Source organism: Sprattus sprattus, assembly GCF_963457725.1.
Source record: "Sprattus sprattus genome assembly, chromosome: 13".
Lineage (NCBI taxonomy): Eukaryota > Metazoa > Chordata > Actinopteri > Clupeiformes > Clupeidae > Sprattus > Sprattus sprattus.
In genome coordinates, this window is record NC_137911.1 from 20,775,884 (window position 1) to 20,803,645 (window position 27,762).

Sequence of the window (27,762 nt, forward strand, 5' to 3'; positions counted from 1 at the left end):
AAAGGTGGGGTGAGGGGAGAAGAAGGGGGGAAAAAAAGGCCCGTCTCTCCTCCAATCACTGCCCAGCGAGCCAAGCTGGGAGAGGGAGTAGTGGTTGCTTATGACCAGCATCCCCTGCCCTTTCCAGTCCTCATGATGATGATGATGACAGTGCGTAGGCCTGAGAGGCTCTGTGGCCATCCGTGGCCAGTGAGGCAGAGTTCATAAATGTGTAATGATCTGTTACTAATCATTTCCCTCCACCACTCCACTATCGCGGGCCATCGAGAGCTGACTGTGAAATATCATTTGTGCCCTGTAGAGATGAGGCGATTAGTTCAGAAGACCTTTTTAGAGCGCAATTGATCAGGAGGCCCATTTGGTGGAAGTGTGTGTGTGTGTGTGTGTGTGTGTGTGTGTGTTTGGTCTGGGAAAGATTTGTGGCTTACTGGTATTTGTTTTGTTGTGAGTGTGTGTGTTTGTTTGTGTGTGTGTGTGCATGTACAAACATGTGCTCCTCTGTTTCAGTACATGTATAATATGAATCTGTTCAAGCACATTAAGCATGAAAGCCTGCCTTTTGCCGGCTGTGTATAATGTGCAAGTGTGTAATGTGTTTAAGTGAGAAGCACGGAAGACCATGTGTGTGTGTGTGTATGTGTGTGCGTGTGTGTGTGGCAGGCTCAGTGTGTGTGAAATGATGTACAATGCATGTAATATATGAGGCAGGATCTGTGTGTGTGATGTGCATACTAGTACAGGCAGCCTCTCTGTCTCCCTCTCCCTCTCCCTCTCCCTCTCTCCCTCTGTACGTGTGTGTAACATGTGTAATGCAGGAGGCAGTGCTCTGTGTGTGGTTTGCGTGACAAGCGGCGGTTAGATTTACAGGAGGTGGCACGCTCGGCTGGGCCGTGCGGCAGGGCGGTACGGTACGGTGCGGCGCGGGCCACGCTCTCTGGCTGCGTGCGCTCTCCCACAGGAGGGGCTCATGGAAAGGTTAAGTGCTGTTAGTGTCAGGCTCATGATTAAAAACCATACGCATGGGGAGGCCCGCGCTCCTGAGGCCCGCGCTTATTACAGGGCACTCAGCGATCACAGCTATGTCTGTCTGTGTGTCTGTGTGTGTTTGTGTGTGTGTGTGTGTGTGTGTGTTTGTGTTTGAGGACATTTGGGTGTATGTTTGTGTCTGTTAATATACTTTGATATATTTGTGATGTGGGTTGCATCAGTGATGCCATTTTTTATGAGGTTGTATAGTTGTGTGGGCACGTTTGCTTGTGTGTTTGTCTCTGTTTGTGTGTGTGAGAGAGAAAGAGAGAGAGGGAGGGAGGGAACGAAAGAGGGAGCATTTGCTTCCTGGGGAGTCAACATGTGTGAAAATCACAGTTTGGATGTTTGTCTGTATGTGAATGTGTATGGGTGTGTGTATATGTGTTAACACTTGCACCCTTGGTATGTGTGTTTGTGTGTTTGTGTGTGTGTGTGTATTGGTGTGTGTGTGTGTGTGTGTGTAAGTGTGTATGTGTTTGTGTGTATCTGAATGTGTATGGGTGTGAGTATATGTGTTAACACTTGCACCCTTGGTATGTGTGTGTGTGTGTGTTTGTATGTGAGTGTGTGTATGTGTGTGTGTATGGGTGTGTGTGTGTGAGAGTGTGTATGTATGTGTGTGTATGTGTGTGAGTGTGTGTATGTAACACCTATCAGTGTGTGAGTGCACGCTGTGTTCGGTGTGACAGCCAGACGGCTTCGAGTGGCTGCACATCCCCAGCTTGGTGTGTTTAACCCTGAACAACATGTTTGGTCTGCTCTCGTACTCAGGTGGCCGTGCACTGAACACCACCACGTCTCCCGCACTGAACACTTCCCCAACCGGCCACCACCCCACCTCATGTTCCTCTGCACAGTGTGTCCCTTGCAGCGTTCTGTACTGTACAGCTCTGGGATGGAATAAACATTTGCTGCTTCTCCCAAACACTCAAGATTAATTTCCTCGCTCATTGAAAGCATGTTGAACTAATTGTGCTTCTGTGGCCACGCCGAGCATATTTCAGTTTTATGGAAGACGTGTTTAATGTTGCCCCAGACATTTTCTCACAAACGAAAATCCTCTTCACCCTGCCAAAGCTCTGCACTTCGTTTTTTTTCTTCCCTTTTTCTTTCTTTTTTTTCTCCCTTTACCACATCTAGAGCACACTGATGATAAATAACATGTTTCCCCCACTCAAACACCCCTCACTTAAAGTAGACGACCTTGGTAAGTAGGTCAGCAGAAGAACTGGTCCGTTGGCTCACAGTGTGCTTTCAAACATGGAAAATGTTCAATGGCCCTCAACATTTTTTTTTGCCGAAAGAAGCCCCCCCAAGTATGTTCGGTACTCGAAATGCTTTGAGAAAAAAAACCCTGTCTGGTCACAGCCTGGTCCTTGCTGTGTCTGAGAGGTCTGGTTGCCATGTGAAAGCAGCGGCGGAGGTGAAGGAAGGTGATAGTGTAAGATGCGGAGGTCAGTCTGGGCCTGTCAGTGGTGCCGCCATGGACCGACTGGGAGAGAGCAGAGAGCAGCCACGCGAAAGGATGACCTTTCAAAGTACATTCCTTCAGTGCAACTCACAGTTAGTCTGCCATGAGAGCTGCCAATATTGTTTGGGCTGTGGTTTTGCTGTGTGTGTGTGTGCGTTTGCGTCTGTGTGTGTGTGTGTGTGTGTGTGTGTGTGTGTGTGTGTGTGTGTGTGTGTGTGTGTGTGTGTGTGTGAGTGTGTGTGTGTGTGTGTGAAAAGGAGTGTACAGTTACTGTCCCGCAGGGATGTGGGGGTTAGAGGGTGCATGTCAATCACACAAACAGAAATCATCCCCGAGGACGTTCTCTCTCAAGTCATGACAAAACTCTTCAGGCGCCTATCTCTCTCTCCCTCCCTCCCTCCCTCTCTCTCTCGCTCACTCTTTCTCTTCTAATGTATCTCCTTCCCTCCCTCCAGTCTTCTCCTTCCCTCCCTCTCTCTGTCTCTCCCTCCCCTTTTTTCACAAGTTCTCTTCTGTCGTTCCTCCCCTCAGTGTTCACCCTCTCTCACCCTCTCCTCATTCCCTTCAGCTCTGTCCTCTTTCTCTCCGCTCCCTGTCTCTCACCCTCTCCCCGCAATTAATTTCTCCTCATCAAAGGGAATAATGCAGAGGGTCGGCAGGCAGGAGAGGAGGGGAGGGGAAGGGGGGGGGGGGAGGGAGCCGAGGCCAGATAAAGAGGAACAAGCCCACCGACTGAGCCCCAGACTGATTCAGCTCCTCTCGTTTGCTCTGACTCTTTTATCCCTCTTTCTTCTCCCCTCTCTCTCTATCCTTCTCTCTCGCTCTCTGTGTCTTGATTGTCTCTCGCTCTCCCCATGCTCTCTCCAACTATACCTTACCCTTCGTTGTTCTGCCTCTGTGTTTTTCTCGATGTTCCTTTTTGTTCCGTCGTCCCTTCTTCTACTTATCCATCCTTTTTTTATTTGTTCTTTCCATCTGTTTCTTTCTTTTCTCCAGGACCTGCACACTCTCATTTCATTCCGCAGAGACAACAACAGACAGAGAAAAAGATAGACAGACAGAGAGAGAGAGAGATGGTTCCGCAGGGAGGTTTTTTTTTATTTCCCCCCTCAGTCTCTAAACCCCCCCCCCCACCACCACTACCACCCCACCCATCATATGCACACAGAAGCATATTAAGTTTTGCTCTACATACTGGGAGCATCTCTTCAGTTGTTTTGCCTCCTTCCTTCCAAACTTGGAGAGCTGTCTAATGTTGCTGTTGGTATGATGGTGTCAGGCGAAATAGAAAGGAACGAGAAGGATGAAAGCCATGGAGAGGGAGGGAAGGCGAGAGGGAGAGATGGAGAGATGGGGAATGTCTGAAGAAGGGGTCCCCCGGGACTGGAAGGGAGCAATGGCACGCTTGTTCTTGGAGCGAGGGAGTGTGTGTGTGTGTGTGTGTGTGTGTGTGGGGGGGGCGCAGGGGGGGTAAGGGGAGGGGGGTGCGTCGGAAGCGGAGCGAAAGTAGCTGGAGGTAAAAGACAGCTCCGGGAGGAAGTGGGCGAGTTGGCTAATTATCCGTGATGCTCCTGCAGGTTCAGTAACGAGCGACTTAATTAGGCCAAGGTCCTCGGAGCGGCTGGCTGGGGCTGGGTGGGCGGGGGGTTTTCATGTGTGTGTGTGTGTGTGTGTGTGTGTGTGTGATGTAGGGGATGACACCTCCTGCTCCCCGACTCTCCACCAACCAATCATGTCACCTCGCCTTTGCAGGAGTTTGAAGCTAGAACTGACAGCCCCCCCCCAACCCGCCCCCCCAATCCCCATCTCCCCCCTCCTCCTCCGTCAACTCTTTCTCTACGTTTCGCTCACTTTCTTCCTTTTACTCATAGCACTCCCACCTCTCCCTTTTCTATTTCCAATAATGCAGAGGCTTGTCATGCTGTTGTCCCTTGAGAACTTCCTCTAAAGGGCACCCAGTGTCTGGCCCCTTACTCTCTCTCTCTCTCTCTCTCTTTCCCTCTCTTTTTTCCCTTTTCTCTGTCCTTATCTGATTGATGGCGGAGCATGTCACGTTTGCTGCAGACTCTCGAGCCTGCACTCTGTTAAGAGATGGAAATTTAACCGTGACCGTAAAACAAACCGACCCGCGAGAGCTGGAACGCGGCCCAAACCAGGTTGATTTATTTGCATGCACCCGGGGCCAAGGTGTTTCCGAACGCGTGTCGACACGGCTCCGCTCGCGTTCGACATGCTCGTGCGTGGCTGAGGCCTGCAGCTACAGGCTGTCCGTTTTACATGCGCGTTGACTTGAGCCGCTGAGATCTCAGCTGTCAATCAGGGCCTCTCCAAGCTGGCATCATAATGACAGTAAACAGAGGAAGCCCTTGAGAGAGGTGGAAGTGTAAGCAAGGATGGTGGGAACGGAGAAGAGAGGAGAGGAGATGAGAGGAGGAGGGGAGCAGAGGAAGAGAGGAGGAAAGAAGAGTCGTTTAACAGCTGGAGATCCATTTTGCACTAAGGGGAGGTGCTGATGGCAGGCTTGATGACAGCGATTCACCCAGATCAAAAGGCAGATTGAGTTTCGTGCTGATTCAATAAGCACACACACACACACACACACACACAGAAGCACACACACTCTTGTTCCAGCTCTCCTTGTTCTCCCCCCACACACTCTCACACACACAGACACACACACACACACGTACACACTCACAGAGACAAACAGTTCAGTGTTCGCTCCTTCTCAGGGCCGCTCGCCGGTCTCAAATGTCTGAAATGTAGGTCAGCCCATGGTCCGACAGAGCATCTTTTGATCAGACGCACTCAATGGAAGTACATCCCAGTCACTCCACTAGGCTGATGAGACAGATACTACATCTCCTGTGGCCCAAAGCCTCCATGCAGTCAGCCTAACCGAAGCCTCCCCCCCACCCCTCCATTCATGTGAAAACCCAGAGCTTTCCTAGCGCTACGCTTTCAAACATTAGAAATGCTGAAATGCAGGCTCGGGCAAATCTCAACCAAACATTCCATGTGCCGAATCGAATTATCACTTAAATTTGCAGCGGAGTCAGTGTGGGCCCTGGATGCTTGGATGCACAGGGTATTGATCAAACCAGCATAACGTCGTAGACATTAGACAGCAGGTTAAATAAGCTATTGATATTCTGGGTCTGCTGTGGTATTTGTATTTAAATGTGTAGCACCTGTCATCTATGGGGCTGTTGACCTCATCTGGTTATTAAAAGCTTTTATGAGAGATTATATGCCGTGTGCTTTCATAGCACTGTTTGATAATGTCGATATTGTTTATTCAAATGCTTTGTTAGTGTAACCTTTAAGTGCATGAGGAAGAGGAAGTCTCCTGACCCCACAGCCCTGGGTATGATATCAGCCTCTATGTGGTCTCACAGTAACACAGATCACGGGAGCACACTGCCCAAGGTTACTTTATCGTTTGGGTTTCCTGTTTCCATTTGAAACCTTCAGACTTTAAAGTGATATCAAACGAAATTCATTGTGTGTCTGTTCAAATACAGTGAATCAATTACAATGTGTTTATTTGTGAGTGTGTGTATGTGCCAGTATCATACTCTGTTTTGCTCATATTCTACTTCTGCATACTGGTACTCAACTTGTTGCCTAATTAGTTTGTGGCCGTGTGATAGGTGTGCAGGCCTTCTGTGGGTTACTCCAGACAGCTTATTCCTGGTTACTAGGACACGTGTCTCTGACCTCCCGTAACCTTTCTGTCCCTGGCAGGCCGCAGGAGGGGAGAGATGACCCTGGTCCTGTCCATGAATCCCTTCGGCGAGCACGAGGGGGACGCCCCGCTCCCACAGTACCAGCCCATCTGGGAGTCGGAGCGCTGCAGCAAGAGCTGCGTGTCCAGCCCGTCAAGTCCGGAGGGCGCCACCGAGGAGCTGGCTGAGGGTAAGCCACAGCCAACACCCCACCCCCCCCACCAAACTCCCAATGGCTGACCTTAAACTGAGGCGGCTGAGACTCAAAATAACATCCCTGAACAACACTCCCAAAATCCAGGCCAAGTTCTGCCCACACACACACCACTCTCTCTCATACACACACTTAGAGGCACAAACACACACACGTTTTCTCCTCTTGCACTAGACTGGCTGTCATTACAGCTGTATACACTGCATATTGGGATGCTGGTCAAGTCATGATGGGCTTGTTTAAGGAAGGGAAATCTAGGGTGAACTCCAGCAGGCACTCAGCCCAACCCTTTTTCTCCTTGCCACCAAAATGTTTCCTCCTCTCATGCAAATGGCGGAGAATGCTTTGTTTGCATGTTCGATGAAGATAGAGGTTAGCACATGCCGAGGTGCTTCATGATATCTTTTGTCTTCATGCCATCAGCAGAGCCCCACTGCAGGAGAGCCCCTGACCATGTGACCATGTCAAGGATTGCCTACTTTAAACGAAAGTTCGTGGAGGATGAGGAGCCACATTTAAGCTTCAGGAGCTACTGCCAAAGTGTAAGTGACTTTGATATGGGTGGTGTTTCTGTAATTGAGGCATTGTGGGTATAATATCAGGGCATTAAATCACAGTTAACTGCATGTGTTTATAAAACGGGAAAGTGTGGTGTAGATGGTCTGTCTAAGAAAAAATGGTTCCCAAAAAAGGTCCTACTTGTTAGAAACCCATAAATCTCCAAAGAGACTTGGTGCAATGACACAGAAAATATAGTGAAGAGACTCATTTAGAATTCCCATAGTGACAGCAGACAGTATTCAAAGAACTGAATTATGTGTTGGAAAATGTTTACTGCTAGTTATGGTAGCATCTTGTAATTAGGACTTTTTTTTTTCAACTGCTGTGAACTTTTGACTCCCCTCATGCTGAAAGCACATACTGTAGACATCCCTCTGGAAATAGATTTGTTTACCCAGTGAAATCATTCAACCATTATCTGTTCATGTTTATTTTTGTTCCCCCTCTTGAACCATTTTGCAAAGAATGAACCAAAAATATGGTCTGGTGTATCAGCTAAAGCCCTGAAGATGATGAACCCTCTCACCCCCTCAAGAATATTGTTCATGCCCACAGTCAGCTGCGCTCACACAAGTGTGACGCATTCGCACTGTGCTGCACAGACAGGCAATACTGTAGGCCGCCTATGAAGCGGGGAGAAAAGTGGGTCAGGGTACGCTCACAGTCAAAAAGAGTATGCAGCACGGTGCAGGGTGATGGTGCTGATGGTGAAGGCTCACTATGGGTGTGTGTGTGTGTGTGTGTGTGTCCTCAGGTCGCTCCGGCTCTGGAGGAGCGTGCCCACGTTCTGCGCCTGTCCCTGGAGAAGATGCGCTTCATCGACGACCCCGAGGCCTTCCTGCGCCGCTCCGTACTCATCAACAACCTCCTGCGCCGCATCCGCACCGAGATCCTGCTGCAGAGCGAGTGGTGCCTGCCCCCGGGGCCCGCCCCTGCCACAGCCACAGCCGCTGCTTGCATCCCCCCGCCGACCCCGGCCCAGGTGGGGCCCAACCACCCGAGCCCCCAGTCCTTGCGACCCTGCTTCGCCGCCCCGGGGCCCTACCGCAAGCGCTTTCGGCTGGTGCGGGGCGAGGCGCCCGAGTGCATCCCGGCCTGCTGCTGCTTCTACGCAGCTGGACGCTACCTCCACTTCCCCTTCTCTGTTTACGAGGGCACCGCCCCTCACCCATCCTCATCATCGTCTTCATCATCATCTTCTTCGTCATCCTCTGCCTCTCCCACAGCTTTCCCTCAGCTGCTTCAAGCGGATGACGGGGACGGGGACGGGGACGGGGACGGGGAGCCCGACTCTCTCTGCCCAGGGCTGGACCTCACCGAGGCGACCGCTGCAGCCCGGGCGCTAGACTCCAAAGAGCCGCGGGGCAGACTGAGGGAGCGGACAGGAGCCTGGGAAGGGGAACAGGGACACGGCAGATCGAGCGAAGACAGGCCGCGAGAGAGGGAGAGAGGGAGGGAGCGCGACAGAGAGAGGGAGAGAGAAAGAGAGAGGGGAGGAGCGGAGGTGTCGTCAGGTGTAGTGGGGGGCCACTCTCGCTGGAGCGTGGATGCCATGGAGACGGGGTTGCACGGGGCGTTGGCATGGAGCCAGGCAACACGGAAATAGCGGTGGAGCCATCGCCGGGGGAAACAGAGCGGAAAAGGCGAGGCTGCAGCAGCAGGTGTTGGGCAGAGGCTGAATGTTGTCGCAGAGATTTGCACCAAGCATCAGGGGACACGTTTGGACGGGGCCCGCTCTGGTCATCTGATGACCATTTAACTCACTCAGAGTACTCAGTGCCCACTGGTCTAACCTGAGTAGCATTGCAGGGGTCCAAACTACAGCTCTGCAGGGCCTGATCAGGTCTTCTCTGTTAAAAAAAAAAAGTTGCCATAGTTTATCTTTTCACAGTTCAACTGATTGCAACCCTGGCTTAATAGTGAGGGACAGAAGATTATATGTGAGCACAAGGTGCAGTTTCTTTGGCAGAGTTAAAAAAAATACATTAAAAAAAGGAGTGCAACAGCAACAAGCAAGAGAAGCATGAAGACCCCGTTTCTGTTCAGAAACTACCGTAAGGTGCCTTATTTTTTTTTTATTTGGAAATGTTAATAGAGTTTGTGCTTGTATTTGTGACTAAGTATCTTGACTTTCAAGAAACGACATCATGATCACCTCTGGGGACAAGTTGAGGTCTGCTAACACAAAAGAAATATGAAAGGCAACAATAAACCACCAGGAAAATCACATGTTGTGATTGATTAACTAATTTTCAAAAAAACCGTTTGTTCCATACAACAAGCCTCCTAAATATTTCATATAGTTGGGGGACGTATCAGGTCTGTCTGAAAAGGTATCTAACTACAAGTATATACTATAGACAGAATTACACTAATTTGGTCGCAAAAATCACCTAAGCTCCATTCCTAAGCTCAGCCAACTGTTGTCATTAAAGAAAAAGCAGATTCTTCTCTGACTTGAAGAGATATTGTATCTCTCTAAGATACCTGCACTCTGACAAGGTACAAATGAAAGTACCCTCACTTCAAAGTTTGCTTTTTTTTGGATGTTTGTTATTTGTGCATTTCCCTTTGATTCCGTTTTTCTTTGATTACGGAAAGCTTTCCAGGAGCATCGGCAGAAACATCTTAAAAGCAATACAACAGTGTCATGATTGGAGACAGGGAAATAAAAGCCTATCTGTTTGCATTTTGTTACAAAGAGCATTGTTCTGAAATGTCAACCTACTTTGTTCAGTAATTTTTATGTGATGGTTTTTGTGACTGTAACAATGAATAAAGGAATGTTCAAAAGACCAAATTCCAAACAAACTCCTGCTTATTAAAGGGATACGTCTTTTTTCTCACAATGTTTTAGAAGGTTCGCATGTCATGGCTGAAATCTTAAAAAGGAATCTGCCCTCCCTGAAATATGTAGGCCAAAATGTAGTTGCATGCTGTGGTTTGTCATTGAGAAACTTCGCTGTTGTGTCTTTGGTGTGACCTTCCTTTGGACACTGCTATCTACAGCCACAAATAGACTCAGGCAAATAGGTGGGTAGGAAGGCTACTACAAATTCTGCAAAGGCATTCTGCAAACTCCATCTTTTTATCACCTCAGCTGGGATTAAGGTGGACTTGGTGTAGTGTATTGTGTAGTGATCTTCAATCATACATATTTGTATTTAACTATTAGCTAAGCTGTAGAGCACGTATTAAGTGCATCCATATGGGATGCTCCTGATGCCACGAGATGCCTGGGTAAGCCTCCTAATGCTCCTTGAGATCATGCAGCGGCTATGGAGGCAGAAAATAAAGCACTGGAGGAATTAGTAGCATTACGTAATGCAAGCAGCACAGAGGAGCCACTTATTTTTCATCCCTCCCTCCACACACTTACTCCCCCCACTCTCTCTCTCTCTCTCTCTCTCTCTCTCTCTCTCTCTCTCTCTCTCTCTCTCTGGCTCTCAGTCCTCTCTTCATCAATCCTGTACTGTTTTTGCTCTCTCTACCCACACACAAACACACACAGAGACACACTCAGAGACCACACTCAACTCTCTCATTCTCTCTCCGTCTCACACACACACACAGACACACTTAATGCTCTCTCTCTTTCTCTCTATTTCTCCCTCGCTCTCTACTTGTTATCTATCTGTGTCTTCCCTCATTATTCCAACACCACCACTTCCACTTGTCCTCGCCCCCTCCACCTGCGTTGCTGCCCCCTCCCCAGCTGCCTCCCCGTGCTAAAGAAGGCTCATCGGCCGCACTCCAGCATGCAGTGTCGATTAATCTTCCTGACACACAGGCAGTCACCTCCACACTTCCTTCCCCTGTCATCTCTATTATCTCTATGGAAACAATATTTACTGGCTGCTGCGGGCCAGGCTCCCCGGAGGGCAAGAGCGACGCGGTGAGCCACGCCTGTTAAAAGCCTTCGCCTTCAGACCCTGAGTCGCAGTACGGAGGGGGGGGGGGAGACTATTACTACGGCAGAAAAAGGGCTCACAGGGGAATACACACACACATAAACAACCTCTTCACATACACACACACACACAAACAACCTCTTTCTCACGTAGACACAGGCACGCGTGCGCGCACACACACACACACACACACACAATCACCAAAGACAACAGCTCATTTCTCATTGCTAAGCGTTCCTGTTTTTGTTGTTGTTTTTCTCCTGTCTGGTCCAGCGATGTGGAGGCTCATCATGATATGGCTGGAAGGCAAGGGATTCGCACTCTGCTCTGCTCATCCATACAGATTTGTTGCTGTCAGCCTCGAGTGGTTTGCTCCCCTCCTCCCCTTTACCCAACCCTTCCCGCCCTGCTTCCTTGCCCGTCTTTGCCACTCCGGCATCTCCCTCTGCTGCTATGAGCTGTAACTCCACGCCTCTGTGACTCCCGACACGTGCAGATAATAGCCTCTGCGCTCAGCTCTCTGCTGCCGGGGGCTGAGCCGGAGCAACACACGGGAGGGAAAACATTCGGTGCAATTTAACCTTGAGTGCTCCGGCCTCTGCACAGCAACAACTCACACGCTATTGACTTCACGCATTCCTTGCGGCCGCAGTTCAGCACACGAGAAGACGGAGGACCTTCCGGTGAAAAGGAGAGGAGGGGAGAGTAGGGGAGGGGAGGGAGTGTTTGTAATTGTCATTCCGATTCATCACCGAACCCAAAGCAACCCCAAGGGCTTGTTGTCACCGCGGCAAGGAAGGTGCGCAGAGCAGAGAAGCAAAGCGAAAACAGAGCTCATGTGCAGTGCATTGTAATGTAACCGTTTACATGTGGTTTATTTAATATGGAGAGTTTGTCTGGCATGCTTAACCACTGAGGCAAGTCTTTATCTGGTCCAGGAGGCATCCCCTGTAAAAAAAAGAATAGGATCTGCATCAGATGGGGATGCGAGATAATCACACAATATGCTGATAAACAGATTATGTAGTGATATTATTCACCATGGGGGTTCAGAAAAACAGACCCTGTGTGTGTGTGTGTGTGTTTGTGTTTGTGTGTGTGTGAATGTAGCAATGCATTGAGAAGCTAGAGGAATGCATCTGTGTGCATGTGTTTCTGGGGGATTTTTTTTTTTTTGTTAGAAGCAGCAGGAGGTAAAATTGGAAGAGAGAGAGCATCATGACAGTGTCCCATTTTGATAGATGGGAGAAAAAGTCCCCCGCACACGCTCTCCCTCCCTCCCTCCCTGCCTGTGTCTGTACCTCTCCCTCTCCCTTCCATCTCTCTTTATCTCCCCATGTCCTCTCCCCGCGCCACCCACCTCCCCCAACCCCCTAGCAGCCCTGAGGCACAGGGACCCACCGTCTGCAACTCACACAAGCCAGACCGCGGCGAGGGGAGCTGTCATTTGTCAACGCGGAACTTTGGCAGCTCCACGTTGCCATGGGAACTGTCTGTTGCCGAGGAATGGTTTTGCATCACAAGGCCCCTCAAATTGGTTCCAAAGCCATGCAGGTCTGTGCTCCACGCCTTCCTGCTCCAGCCCCTTTTACCAGCTCACCTTCAACTGAGGAGCCCTGCTGCACAAAACCACGTTTGATTTACACACACCACTCCCAGTCATCTCACCCACATCAGTTATTCATCACATCTCTGCCATACTCACATTGCCTTTTCCGTTGATAAACAAACACACCATGCAAGGAGGAACTGGCTCTTGAAACGAACAGTGACCTTGAATTGCTACAATTGAGATGTTGATTTGATTTGCCTTGAGAATGGCAGTTTAATGCTGTCTGGTGCCACACTGCTCACACTCAGTGACGTTTGCTTGTATGTACAAGTGTAAATAGATGGGTTTATAGACATGGATGCTCCTCAACTAATTGTAAAAAAAAAAAAAAAACATACATACCTATAAATTCAGTCCTGCTCAGTCATTTAGTCTTGTACACGATTGCACACACTACAAAGCATACAGGCATCCGCTTCACTTTTGGCATTTGGTTCACAGAAATGTGATGGTCTGACTTGGCTTGTATGTTTAAATCAGGTAATTTGAGGTAATTTGATGAATGATGATGAAGAATATTACGTGAAATATAAAAGGTAATTAGGTGAAGTAGGCTATATAACGTAAAGTTATCAAGTTTGAAACATTAAGTTAGGGTTCTTGACTTGTCAACCAAGTATAGAAAAATTTTGCTTTCAACATTTTAAAAGGTTCACAAAGCATAACTGAAAAAAATATATGGTTGCTTACAAAGGGCCATCAAGGTGGAAGACAGCATTGTCTGGCTGGAGTCCTGACTACAAAAACAGTGGCTGATAAACATACCTTTGCCATGGAAGTTTCCTTGAACAGAGTTGGCCACACAACTCATTTTCTTCTAGGAGTGCTATGTTACCTGTAATTTAAATATTATAACTTTTAAGGCTGTAAATAAATCAACTGAAATATTCTTAAAGACGGTATTTTATAGCTTTTTCCTACTAAAATAACTTGCTAGGTAGGCTTGTTTTTTACAATTGTCATAGACAAGGATTTACAAGAGCGAGGGGAAACTTCTTGTTTAACGTCTATGTGAGGCCATTTAACATCAGCAGCCCAAGAGTGAATCCTTGTTTCCATCTGTCAATATAAGCCACTCTTGAGGCGTTTAGCCGCTTATGGTTCGAAATCCGCCTATAATTGCCTCGTGTACAGAACAAAAATGTTTAGGCCGCCTCTATTTAGGCGGTTGTCTGCTCCATTCATGAGAGGGCGACTTGGCCAGTCGGTAGTCCGCTTGAGCAAGTCCGTTTTAACATATAGCGAGTGGGGGCAGGTGAGTCCATAGACATAGTATAGTATGCTGTATCGGATGCGTCACTTTGCAACACTGTCGACTGCATAATTAAATATAACATTCCATATACCCACATAATGCGTGAAAACAACCCCAATATGTTGACGTTGATCCTTACGCTGTAAACCGTTTACAACATAATTAGATATTAGGCTACATTAAATATACCCACATTATGCGTGAAGACAACCCTCATATGTTGATGTTGAGTGTTGTAAACCATTTACAACATTATTCAATACAACGTTACCCTCACAAGTTGACATTGTAAACAGTTGACATTGTAAACAGTTTACAACATTATTCAATACAACGTTAAATAAACCCACATTATGCATTAAAACAAGCCCTATATGTTGATGTTGAGCCTTTTGCCGTAAACCGTTTGTGTTTGAGCATGCGCGATGTGCGGGACTACCATCCGGTAGAGGACTACCATCTGATTGTTACAGCACTATGTCTATGGGTGAGCCCATAGATATCCTATATAAAGGCTAGATGTATCACTGTGGAGTCTTGAACGTCCGCACAGGAGGCCAACTTGCGACTGGATAACTTCCTGGAGTGATCAGTGGTAGGCTACGTTAGGTAACGTCAGTGATCTTCACAATCGTTTACACTCTTACCTTGCTGAAATCTTGATGGATTTACATTTGACTTTATTTACAAACGTCATTACCCTGGTAATAATTCTGATGCTTGAACATGTTGAAATGTGCAGCTTAATTGTGTATCACGGCTAGTCTACTACTCAGTAATTTTACATCAATTGGCGAGGCATAATTGTTCTTTCTTTCAATATAACTTAAGTTGCACATGATAAAACTGAAGTTGCACATGATTTCCAATCGGGTTGGTTTGCTAAACCTCTTACATTGATTACATACTGACATGATTTCAACAGGAAATTGCTGACTTTATTGCCAGTGAAGATGCCAGTGAAGATGACTTTTGTACAGCCTGTTCTATTGAACGTTCCCTCGAAACGAGAACCCGTGGGATCACCTTTATGTTATAATATCAGTAATATTGCTTTTATAAAGGTGATAATAACAGTATACATTTATCTCTAGTTTTAGTAGCCTAGATATTGATTTTACATAAATAGCTTGTGCATGTGTATTTATTGCACCTATCTGTTTTGTTCAATGTTATTTTCATATGAAAACCCATGTTTAATACTTCATAAGTATGCAGTGTCATAACTACATATCTTACGTTTATAACAAACCAACACGTTTGAAAATCGAGCAAGTTCTGGTTATTTAAAAAGTATGTACCACTACCAACACAATGTTAAGGGTGAGCGATATGTATCCCACATATAAGCTATCCTGTCGCAAAATGGCCGCCATGTGCGGACAATCGACTCCGGTAGCCAGAAACGCGGGCGAGACATCTAGCCTTTATGGGTGAGCTCATAGACATGTCTATGGGTGAGCTGCCTTGCGGGAGTGTTTTGCGCATGCGTCACTACGCGGAGACGACGCAGTGACGTAGTTGATTTTGCGTCACATCACAAACAGAAACATGGCGTCGTATGTGGACGGAAACGACTGCATGTCCTCCATGGACAGCAATAAGAGCAAAAATTGGACTTTTGATGAGACCTATTGTCTTCTGGACAGTTTGCAGAAGAGGAGAATAGTCGAACGCCTAGATGGTCGCAAGTCACAAAACGGCCTTCTGTTCAAGGCAGTTTTCCAGGAGATGAGGGCTGGGGGGTTCCACGACCGAAACCCTCAACAAATCAGGGCACGCTGGAAAGGTAAGTTACCTCTGCCGGGTGTCTAAACCACATACATTAACTACTTGTATTTGTACAATGAGACCTAACAAAGACAATTTGTTTTCTATGTTCGATTGTAGCGTTGAGGAATCTATATGCGAAAGCTCAGAAAAACAAAAGTGGGTCGGGCCCATCAACTTTTCAGTACTGGGCCAAGATGGAGGAGATAATGGAAGGCTGCCCGCTTGCAAACGTGGAGTCCGTTGGTGTCGACTGTGGCGTGTCGACTCCCGACGGTGACTTATCGACTGCCGAGGAGGAAATGGATTCTGGTAGGTCAAATATAAACGTTTACTACTGCTACCCTCCTAAGGGTAGCATTTAGCTGTGAGTACCTGCGTGTGTGAGAGAATTGATCCTTCTTCATCCATCATGTGTTATTCGCAGCAACAGCACATTAGTCTACATGTGTTGATCTAAGTGGTTAGTCAATCACTTGTGATTTTCTGTTTCCTTTGCTCAGATAATGGGTATGACTGACTCTCCCCTCCCTGGGGCAGCCGCCTCTACCTATGCCTTTTCCCCTGCCTCTACCTCGAGTTAGATGATTTTGAGAAATTGGTTCCTATGCTTGCTACTTATCTAGCTTGTGAGCAAAACCTTCAAGTGTTTTAATGGTGGGTTTTCATTTGTATTAAATGATAGCTAGTTATCTAGCTGACGTAACAGTCTCCTCAATTTAACTAATAAAATACTGGTAAAATTATAATTAGCGTAAACAAGGTAGAAATCCTCAGGGTGCCTGGGCAGCTTTGTTGCTTAGCCTTCAAATACTTAAGTTTAACTTAGCTTAGGAAGCGACTGAACAAGCCAGTGGCATTGCCACTAAGGATGTTATTGCTGTGGGGAACCAGGGCATGGCACCAGTGTCTCTTCCTCCCAGACATATGAACAGCTGCAGCTCGGTCGAACACAGGGTCTTTTTTTGTAGACTGTGACATCCTGGCGGGGCCCTGATGGACACCATCTCCCTGGTCCATTATGGAACAAGAGAGCTGAGACCACGGGGATGGAAAGGGGCTATCTAGGGTCGACATGCACTGGCCCAGGGGTCCTCCATGCCACTGCTACCAGTCCAAGGCTACACTGTAGAGCCACCACCAGCCAAGGAGAAGCCGCCAGCAGAGGGGAGCTGCTACACCTCCGCCAACTAATGCCAACAACCACATGAGCTGCCGTCTCAGCACTGGATCCTGAGACCAATCATGTAGCATTAAGGTTATTATACCCAATTTGTGGGCACTTGAATCAGTGCTAGTAAAATGGAAATGGCCATTGGTTAGGTCGCAGTGCATCCTGCCTCTTCATCAGTTTCAGTCCCACTTCTACTGGCTGGGTTGTCGTTAGGACATGGAGCTCTACGTCCATCGATGTGACTGCTGCAGGGCTCACAGTGGGCCAACCTGGTGCTCGCACACTGCGCTGTTGGGGGCATCCTTGTGGCCATGAACTATTTCACCAAGTGGCCAAAAGCGAGGTGGTTCCTAACCAGAGGGCTTCCACCACTGCTGAGTGCCTGGTCCTAGATGTTCTGCCATTCAGCCAGAGGAGTTGCACAGTGACCAGGGGCGGAACTTCAAAGCTGGTGTGTCTTCAGGCAGCTGGGTGTGAAAAAGACTCGTACTACACCGCTGCATCCCCAGAGTGATGTACTGGGGTAACCTTTTAAATGCTCTCTTGCCACCCAGCGCACCATTTTGACCAGCTATTGGCAGTGGGATTGGGTCTTGCATCTGCCCCTGGTACTGTGGGCATACTGGATGGCAGCTCAGGAGTCTACAATGTGCACCCCCGCAACCTTCATGCTAGGACACAAGTTCCAGACTGCTGTGGATTCAGTGCTCAGGATGCGTCCAGAACCAGAGGTGAGGGGTGGGCCTGGGTGGGCCTGGCTTGGACTATTTCTAAAACTTGCTTGAACGGTTGCAGGAGTTGCACAAGCTGGCTAGGAAAGTTCTGGCTGATGCTGGGGCTTGACAGAAGCAGGCTTACAAAACCCACTGCTAGGGAAAGAAAAATGGGGTTTCGCCTCAACTAACAAGCCAATTGGTCGGTCCATGTACTGTTATTGAAAGACTGTCGGACGTGGGGTGCGGCTAGTCAAATGGAACAGGGTGCTGCTATGCCACTGAGACCAGCTTGGAGTCTCAGTGTTACCTGATGAATGTGCGTCAAAATAAAAGGCTCAATGCCAACCAAATCAAACGACTTCTTTAAAAAAAGAAGCCAACTCTGGCAATAGTCAGGTGGGAAAACACAACATCCTTGACCCTTTTGTTATGGAAGACTGTAGTGGGAATACAATTTGTTTTTACCAGATACATTACATTAATGGGTTTTGTATGGGAAAGAACCTTTATTAGCAGAAAGTCAGCATTGTTGTGTTGTGCAGGAAAGTGTCTGTTGCCATTACATCATGCTGTCAGCATGTCTAGGCTCACATCAAGGTCAGCTCACGAACAAACTTTTGCACAGATTTGTATTGGGTCAAGTTAGAGAGGAATGTCATCTGTGGCCTATCTGAGTGGAAGAATGCCTAGTAATAATGTAGCCAACCACAGTAAGGTAATAATAAGGATTTTTCTCAATCAATCCATACACACAAAAACAATATGCAGCTTGTCAACACATTCAGTGTTCAGACTCAACAATGACAACCGAACAGTTTAAGAAAATGGACATAGAGCACCTATACAATATATACGATATTGAGTCTAACTTTGCATTAAAGCGCCAGTTATAGTCTGAGGGTGCAGTGGGATTTTAGACCCAGTCAGTCAATGCTATTGACAATTCAATGTTTTACAGTTATCTCTAATGAGCCAATGCTTTATTTGATTAGTTATGGAATACAATGATAATACCTAAATCATTTGAGCAATTATTTTCATATTTTCAAATTGGTTAGACGGGGATAATTATATATTAGATATATGGCAAAAATGTGCCTTGTGATTTAATTTAGGGTTATTTAGGGTTTATTTATTAGTCAAAATGTTCATCTCGCGCCACTTCTATGTATGTAATAATCATATGAATTCATTTTATTTTTAACGCACTTTTCATTCCAAAGAATCTCAGAGTGCCTAAAATAAATCTGTTATGCTATATGGTGAAGTTGTTATTCTGTATACATCTTCATTGGCAAAATAAATCTGTTATGCAATATGGTGAAGTTGTTATTCTGTATACATCTTCATTGGCAAAATACATCAGTTCTGCTCACATAACCCTTTCTTCTGTGATGTGTAAACAAGACCTCAGAGAGGACTGTTCTAAGAAACCACTTAACAAGTAAAGGGTGGTTATAAGCATGTGAGTGTGTGTTGTGTGTAGCTTGATGTTTTTGTGAGGGCAGGGCGATAGGTGTTTATAATCTGCCCTCCGTGCTCTCAGCAGATTACACAGAGAAGGGGAGCCACAGTCATCACAAGTGAGAACCCTCTACCTTTAGCCATGTTCTCTGTTATGTCATGGTATTCTGAAATGTTTTTGTAGTTCTCAACTCAAAAGCCAGAATGGGGAAAGCATGGATGTTGCAACAAAATTAAGTGTGAGTAAATAAATAATGTATTAATATTGGTTATTTCTGTCAGGAGGGATGACACCTGACTCTAACTCTGCGACCAAAAACACCAGCATCAGGGAAGCTTGCCTATCAGTGAGGACCAAGTCGAACATCATGAGTGAAATGTAAGTTATTCTGCAAATATCCAATGATTGGAGCTTTTTAAGGTAGCAGAAATGTGTTTACCTGCACAGATTCTCCAGGAATCGGTATCACACCTAAAGGCTTTAACAGGAACTGAATTCAAATTAAGAAGGTTCAGGCATGGAAAAAGAAGCAATGCCGTCATGGTTTAAGTAGGGCTAGGGGTAAACGATTATTTTCTAAACGATTAATCTGGCGATTATTTTATCGATTAGTCGACTAATCTAACGACTAATTGGACGATTAGTCTAACGATTATTTTTCTGTTGCTCGATTAAAACCATAATGTATCTCAAATAAAAACCAAAAAAATCTTAATAATGTACTTTATTGAGCACCGTTCTGCACAGCAAAAGTCCAACAATTCATTTCATGTTTATCTAGAGGCACAGTAAAAATGTGTGGTACTCAAATGAGCCCTATCACTTACAATAAGTTATAGATATATGTCTATGATAATTGCTGCTAGACGCTTACTGTTCTTATGCTCCCACAGCCCATTCTCTTTGAAATACTGAGGTAGTACTTCTTAAACTACTAATAATTGACCATCATTGAGAAAAATGACAACTTTTCTGCTAGCCATATCTGATATGCAGCAGCTGCTAAACCAAGCTTTGTTTATTGTTTCCATGGTAACATGAGCCATCTCAGAATAATTCGCTTTTCGCAGCTATTTCGCACCTCCTATATGCAATTCCGAATGAAAGTACCGGTAGCTCTGTTAGCGTGTGCAAAAAAAAATATTTTTATATATTTTTATATATTTACATTATATGACGCGTCGACGATACAAATCCGCATCGACCATTTTTCACAATCGACGTCGTCGATTTCGTCGACTAATCGCTGCAGCTCTAGGTTTAAGAAAGTGAAATGTTTTGCCAGTGAGGGAACCGTTAAAAAAGTGTAAATCAGGCATACATGTGTTTAAAAAATATTTAATTGAAATTCATTTAATTGAGTTCATTACATCTAAAAAGTGTTTTATTAGAAGATTACAGTATGTCCTGACCAAGAACATGAGATTCATGGTAAAGCAGCCACAGCGACCACCAAAATATGGAGGACCATTTTTCCCAAATGGTAATCTTATCATGGTAACAAAGGAAAGGACCACACCCTGGCATTGCGCAGACACATGGGGTCAGGAGATCAACTGAAGTGTAAGCAACAGCCACAAATTGTAGTTTGGGAATAGGGGTAAAGCCTGATCTATGGACGTCCATTTCAGCCGACACGCAGAGCCCTTTGAGCCATTGAGAACCATCACAGGCAACAGGTCAGAGAGTTTGCCAGTTTGCAGTGGAAGCCTGGTTCATTTACATGAAGATCCTGGGAGGTGACGTAAACACTATATATGGCTAGAGTTTGAGATGCCTGTGGGTCAGACCCTCACCACTGAATCAGGAGTTTGTTCCATGTCCTTCGTTTCTCCTCTTTACTGGAGGCTAAGGGCTTAAAGGCTAATTACTGCATCAACCCCAAGAAACATCCTTTTTTCTTACATTATCTTATCTTTAACTATGATGTTGACCCATGGCAACAAGCACAGAGAAAATGTCTTTGTTGACTTCTGGATATCCACATTCTAAGAACAGATTCGGGTGTTGCATAAGTAAAATAAAAATGTCTAATGAAGACAGGCCACTGTTTATGTTATTGTTATTTTCACCTTTCTACCCTTAGTGTTCATGCCTGTATTTTGAATGCTGAACTGGGGCAGTCTTGTTTTGATAAACAGTCTGAACATGAAAGATGTCCTCAATATCTGAATTCCCCTGGGGCAGCAATTGAAAAACACAACAACAAGGACAAAGACCTTACTGAAGGTCTGTCTAGAGGAGATAGAGAATCCATAATTAATATGTTACACATTTTCTAAGAGGTTCTTATCAACATCTAGGCTACTCTATTGATGTGTATTAGGTTGTCATTAAAAAAAACAAATTCCATTCCCACAGGAGTTAAGAGGGGCCAATACTGTGAGTCTGGAATTAGTTTGAGTTTTGTAATATGTGTTGCATTTCCTCATACTAATTCACAAGAGAAACTACATTCCATGGGCTGTCAAACATTTCAGTGCAAAGAAAATATTGAGCTTATTCATTTTACAAAATTACCTGACTGCACATGACAGTTCTTACACATCAGAACAGGCATTTCTTCACATGGTTACAACTAGTAGGCTAGTCTGTACTACAGGGTTGGCAGTTCATGAACCATGTTTCTATTCAACAAAGGTAATCCCAAATAGTTTATCATTGGTTGCAAATGGGGGGGCACACAGTTATGACTCTATAACACGCGCTGAAATGTTATTTCAACAGATCGGTGGTGGATACTTTGAAAACATCACCATATGAAATAAATAGGTAGTGTAATGGTATAATGAATCAATTTCAGTTATTCTGTAACTCAGTCTTTGAAATGAATCTGTACAAAAGGTTGGTCAATGAAATAGGGGAAGCACAATTTAGGCCTGTCATAAAATTTGTCAATTATTACATTTGTTGTAATTTATATGTGAATTCTGCCCGCCTTCCTTTTTTAAGAAAATTATATATTACCACGTGACCCCAACTGGGATTCTTCTCCAGAGACTTTACCAGCTTCCTCTCAAACAATGGCTGTAATGGCAAAAATGAAATCTTTCTGAATGGAATGGGACATGAAACAGAAAACTTGTCTAGAAGTGAGTGGATAAGACATCATCATATTTGGCTAACATTTCAGTGTATTCTCTCTAATTCCCCTGGTTGGTAGATTCTCTACCTTCATCATAGCTCTTGCTGGCCAATCATTGAGGTGACTGTTGCTCTTCATCTAGATCCTCTGCCTCTTGTACCCTTTGGACCTGCACTCTCCTCCTCCTTATCCTTTCTCTACCATTCTTCCTCTTGCTCGTCCTCCCCTCTATTATTATTTCATGCTATATTTATAATATATATTTCATGCCAGCTGGTTATAAAAATGTGCAAAAAACATCAATTATCAACACTGATACAATTAATTATAGTCGTTGTGTTCATTTTACTAAAAAGGAAAGGGGAATTTCAGCGGTATCCACTGTAAATAACAATATGGAACACAATTCCGCAAGATGTCACGTCAGTTGCAAACTACAAAGGGCTGAAGAAACTGTCCGGCTTGACTGCCGCCTTTTCCAAATCCTTTCCGACTGGCAGTTCCAATGACTGTAGGCTATATAGCGGGTTGGGCTATAGGATACCTCGGTCAATCGGGCAGTTCACGTTTATCATCTGGTCAGCCTAAAGTCGAACTCGAACGCAGACATACCATGTGACGCTACTGGAGGGGACGGAAATGATGACGTGATAATGTTGCGACGGAACTATTGTACTCACAATAGCTGCAGAGGAACTAAAGTACACAGCAAATTCAGAAAACCAAACCACATAAATATAGAGTTGAAATGGGAGCAAATTGGAACAACCACAAAATAATAGAACTGTTGTCTGCTCGTGCCGAAGACGAAATTGTTAGTCAGATATCTGGTACTGTCCGCGATGCTGTGGTTTATGACAGGATGACACATGCTCCGCGAAAGAGGCGTCTACAGAAGCAAATCGCAGATCATCAGCAAACTAAAATCACTTCGAAGACAATACCACCATTACCGGGAAAGTGACAGTGGGCGACAAAGTTTGATGTATTTTGACATTTGCCAAACTATTTGGGGAAATAGCCGCTCAGCCAGTCCCGCAGCTGTGAATAGCAACTTGGAGCCCGAATGTGACCTAGAACGAACGGTAGATCCAGAAAGCAAAACCACACAAAAACATCAGACAGAAATAGGAGCAAACTGGAACAGCCACGAAATAATAGAACTGTTGTCTGCTCGTGCTGAAGACGAAACTGTAAGTCAGATTCTGGTACTGTTCGCGATGCTGTGGTTTATGGCAGGATAACACACAGGCTCCACGAAAGAGGCGTCTACAGAAGTAAGTCACAGATAATCAACAAACTAAAGTCTATTCGAAAACAATACTATCATTACCGGGAAAGTGACAGTGGGCAACAAAGTTGGATGTACTTCGACGTCTGTCAAACTATTTGGGGAAACAGCCGTTCAGCAAGTCCTGCAGGTGTGAAGCTGGAGAGCACCAAATTGGACGAAATTGTTAGTCAGATATCTGATACTGTTCGCGATGCTGTGGTTTACGACAGGATAGCAGACATTCTCAGCGAAAAAGGCGTTCATAGAAGCAAATCGCAGATCAGCAAACTAAAATCACTTCAAAAACAATATTATCTTTACCAGAAAAGGGACGACAGATTCTGAAAGCAAACCCTCACAGAAACATCGGACAGAATGGAACAGCCACAAAATAATAGAACTATTGTCTGTACGTTCCGAAGACGAAATTGTAAGTCAAATTTCTGATACTGCTCGCGATGCTCTGGTTTACAAAAGGATTTCACACATGCTCCGCGAAAGAGGCGTCCATAGGATCAAATCACAGATCATCGGCAAACTAAAATCACTTCGACAAGAATACAATGATTACCGGAAAAGTTATAGTGGACAAAGATGGATGTATTTCGACATTTGCCAAAGTATTTGGGGGAACGCCGCTCAGCAAGTCCTGCAGCCCTCGAGAGCAGCTTGGAGCCCGACTCTGACCTGGAAAGAACGGCAAATTTAGAAAGCTAAAAAAGACGAAAACCTTAGATAGAAACGGCTACAAATTGGAGTTACAGTGAAACAAAACAACTGCTGCCTGCTCGCGCCATGAACGGAATTGTTTGTCAGATATCTGGCACCTCTAGAGATGCTTTGGTGTATGATAGGATTTCAGACATTCTTCGCGAAAGTGGCATCCATAGAAGCAAATCGCAGATTATTGACAAACTAAAAACATTGAGAGCAAAATACTTGCAGGTTAACAATCACTATCGGAAAACTGGTAGTGGCGGCAATAGTTGTATTTCGACATCTGCCAGTGTATTTGGGGGGAAAGCCGCTCAGCCAGTCCCGCACCTCTGTTGAAACCGGACCCTGGCTCTGTTGAGGCTACGAGCGACACAATGGACGGCGAGGGCAACGGTAGCGTTCAGCCAACTTTAAACTTGTTTTTAGGAGCGCTTAGGTTAGTATTTTATTGGTTTAACAGTAAGAGGTGATCGTGCCAGCCCCCAGCTGTGGAACCAACTGCCACTCGACATTAGAAATGTCCCCTCAATCACACTTTTTAAAACCAGGCTCAAAACGCACCTTTTTACATTGGCCTTTCCTGTGTTCTTATTGTCTCACCCTGTTATGTCTGTCATTAAGTGTTGTCTGTTGGTGTCGCCTTAGCTTAAATCACTGATTGGTATGTGTATTTATTTTCTTATCTACTTTATTCCATTTTATTTTGTCTTATTTTATTATTCTTTCTATGCACTATGTACAGCACTTTGGTCAGTGCGAGCTGTTTTTAAATGTGCTCTAAAAATAAACTTTACTTACTTACTTACTAAAGCTAACATTCAAGAGAAACTAACTGGGTATTTCTCACCATTACAGTGGGCATCTGCCAAGTGCTTTTTCATACGTTGACTCTAAGCAACGCATGATTACATTTTTAGCTGTTTGAGAACTCGGTGTCCGTTTGGCTTTAAGTGTTATGTTACCCCAAGTTTGTACTGTTCTTACAGTGGCATCCCTGTTCAAGCTTGTTTGCATGTTGAATCAAGTTCTGATGCTGATGTGCAGTGTCCCAACACAGTGCCACTTACATGAGATACATTTGTTAAACACAGCAAAAGCCCTTCTTCAGTAATTGAAATATGGTATTAGAAGCTGTTGTGAAACCCCATCCTCTCTTATGAAGGGTTGGAGACCAACAGGATGACACCAGTTCTGTTTTCATCCTGTGTGATCATATATCATTATGTCTCAAGTGCACAGGATGTGATTTCTGCCAGGCAGGTCATATTTGTTTAGACTAAACATCAAATGTAGAAGTCATATGGTCATGCTTTAACCTTATTTTTTTTGTTAACTTTCAGAAAGCAGTTCACCCTCCCCATGCTGGATCTGGAGAGTTTCCTGTCAGCTAAAGTGAAGCTGCGTCAGGAAGGTCTGCTGGACTCGCACCTCAAGTCCAACCTGGAACATGTTGCCCGGGTGTTGGATGCCATGCCGGCTGTCAAGCGCAGAGATGTCTCCTTGCTCGTGGAAGGGGAGCGCCAACTGGTGAAGTTTGTCTCGGGCACCCCAGGCCTCCATTACACAGTAAGGCAGGGCACAACAGGTCCTGAGCTGCTCCAGAGAGTTCAGGTGGGCCCCAGACTGACCCGCGCCAGCATTGCCAAGACGCACTTTGCCGGCCATTATTGCCGCGACGACTTTGAGAGCTGCATGGAGAGGGCACATCAGGTGGTCGGCACCAGCGAAGGAGGTCTGACAAACGTGGAACTAAAGATCGCCTGCGGAGAACTGCGGCTCACCTACACCACCCCGCAGCCCCAGGCCACCATCGAGATACGGCCTCAGCACAGAGTGAACCTCGGCCAGGCTCTGACCCTGGAGAAGATACTGGAGGTGAAAAACAGCATGGAGCAAACAGGAGCAATGAGCAGAGGCCTGCAGGCCTGCTTCCAGCACCTGCTGGCGAACCACAGCCAGTACCAGGGGGAGAACAGCCGCATCGTGCTCCAGAGCGACGGGGAGATGGTGGAGCTCATCAGCGGGAGACATAACTACCACAGTGCCCAGCATTTCATCTTCACTGATTCAGACAACCAGGTTCAAAGTCACAAGGTCCAGGATATTGACCTGTGGGATGACAGTTAGAGTAGCACAATCAATCAAAAGCTAATTTTGCTTTGTAAAGGATAATGTAGAACTTTTAGAGTTTCAAGTTCAAGTTTATTTATTTAGCACATTTCCGTTGCGTAGCAACCTACTGTTTGCTGACTTCAAGTTATAATGACTTGCTTCGGTAAGAGAAGATCCTGGAGGTAAAAACAACATGGAGCAAACAGGAGCCATGAGCAGAGGCCTGCAGGCCTGCTTCCAGCACCTGCTGGCGAACCACAGCCAGTTCCAGGGGGAGAACCGCGGCTTCGTGCTCCAGAGCGACGGGGAGATGGTGGAGCTCATCAGCTGGAGACATAACTACTACTACTTATAATGACTTTCTGTTTCGGTAAATCACCACACTACTTGTGGAATGACATGACAATCAGGTGGTCGGCACCAGTGTTGCATAGCACCAACCGTTGCCAATGGTAGCAGTCATTCATTTTTTTTAGTGGTCAATGCAAGACTTCAGACGAATAACGTATGTGTAATATTACTGGGTTCTGTATTAAATGTTGATCTAAATTTTCGACTCGTATAATGGTCTTATAAAGCGTCTCATAACAAGGCCCACACAAGAGAATGATCATACATACCAAATACATGTGGCCTTTTCTGTACTGAGCAGGTAGACAGAATTGTCACATTACTGACTGTCTTTCTAGTGAAGAATTGTATGTATTCTTGGTTTCAGTTGAAGTAGATGGTTGCAATATGGAGTAGGCAAAGACAGGAGAGTTTGGTGGAGGAAATGGGAATTGAGCTTTATTGTACGCTATTGTTCCAACTATTGGAGTTTTTGAGTTTAGTTCTTTGATATTCCCTTACACACACTGGTGTTCCTTCCCTCTGTGGAATTCCATCTGGTATTCCCTCCTGCTCCGAAGGTGTCTCAGCTCTGTCCCCATCCTATCATGCTCACTCACAACAATGCAGCTTGGTTGCACAGTCATAGGAGTAGAATACACAATTTACATGAATCAACGCCAGAGGTCTGTCTGAAAGTAACTGTTCTGGCTGGAGAAGGTACTGATGCAACACAGCACCTACAGCTTAAAAGAGATTTGATAATATGCTTCTGCTCAGTGAGGACAAAAAAAGCCGTAGTAGACACCATAATTATTTTATACAATCATAAGAAGGCAGAGAGGTGGAGTTTATGAAAGGAGGTCTTTGCTTTCTGTGCCTCTACCCTAAATATGTGTGTTACAATAAACATACAAATACAAACATACAAACTACTGCAGAATAAGACACAGGAGGACTGGTACTGGAGGGCATTAACCTTAGCAAGACAGCATTTTAACTAGTGCATCATGCACCCTTATTCAGTCTTGGTAAATACATTTGTTCTCATAAAAGAACAACGCAAGCATTTTAAATAAAGAGCACAACATACACATCTCAAAATATATCACCTTGCAGTGCATGGAATAAAAAGAAAGGAATCCAGAGACAGCCACTATAAAGACCCTTCTATAACAACATAAAAAAAAACGACAGCCCTGCCAGGTGAAAATATGGGAATGGATGTAAAAATACTGGATAAATGGACGGGAACCTCTGGGTTAAAGCGAACCCTCCGGAGAAGTGGACAGGTATGTTATTGAGTAGTCCACATATAATTATATCATCAGGGGCTAGT

At 45.5% G+C, this 27,762-nt stretch overlaps 2 protein-coding genes across 3 annotated transcripts; both read left to right on the forward strand.

The window, feature by feature from the left end:
- Window positions 1-6,264: 6,264 nt before the first annotated feature.
- Window positions 6,265-11,494, forward strand: sertad4 (SERTA domain containing 4; the record flags this gene model as incomplete). The annotated part of the gene is made up of 6 exons (XM_080850214.1): window positions 6,265-6,418; window positions 6,869-6,984; window positions 7,758-8,437; window positions 9,487-9,505; window positions 10,719-10,898; window positions 11,411-11,494. 6 exons carry the CDS (start codon window positions 6,265-6,267, stop codon window positions 11,492-11,494), a joined length of 1,233 nt encoding a protein of 410 aa, XP_080706340.1.
- A 3,855-nt stretch (window positions 11,495-15,349) lies between these two features.
- Window positions 15,350-26,526, forward strand: LOC308373988 (uncharacterized protein). Of its 2 annotated transcripts, none has more exons than XM_080849673.1 (4): window positions 15,350-15,570; window positions 15,672-15,863; window positions 19,188-19,284; window positions 25,322-26,526. In XM_080849673.1, the coding sequence occupies exons 1-4, from the start codon at window positions 15,363-15,365 to the stop codon at window positions 26,106-26,108; spliced, it is 1,284 nt and encodes a 427-aa protein (XP_080705799.1). In that variant the 5' UTR covers window positions 15,350-15,362; the 3' UTR covers window positions 26,109-26,526. The 2 variants fall into 2 exon arrangements, with proteins under 2 accessions (XP_080705799.1, XP_080705800.1); XM_080849674.1 differs by having other exon boundaries at window positions 19,191-19,284.
- Window positions 26,527-27,762: the final 1,236 nt, after the last annotated feature.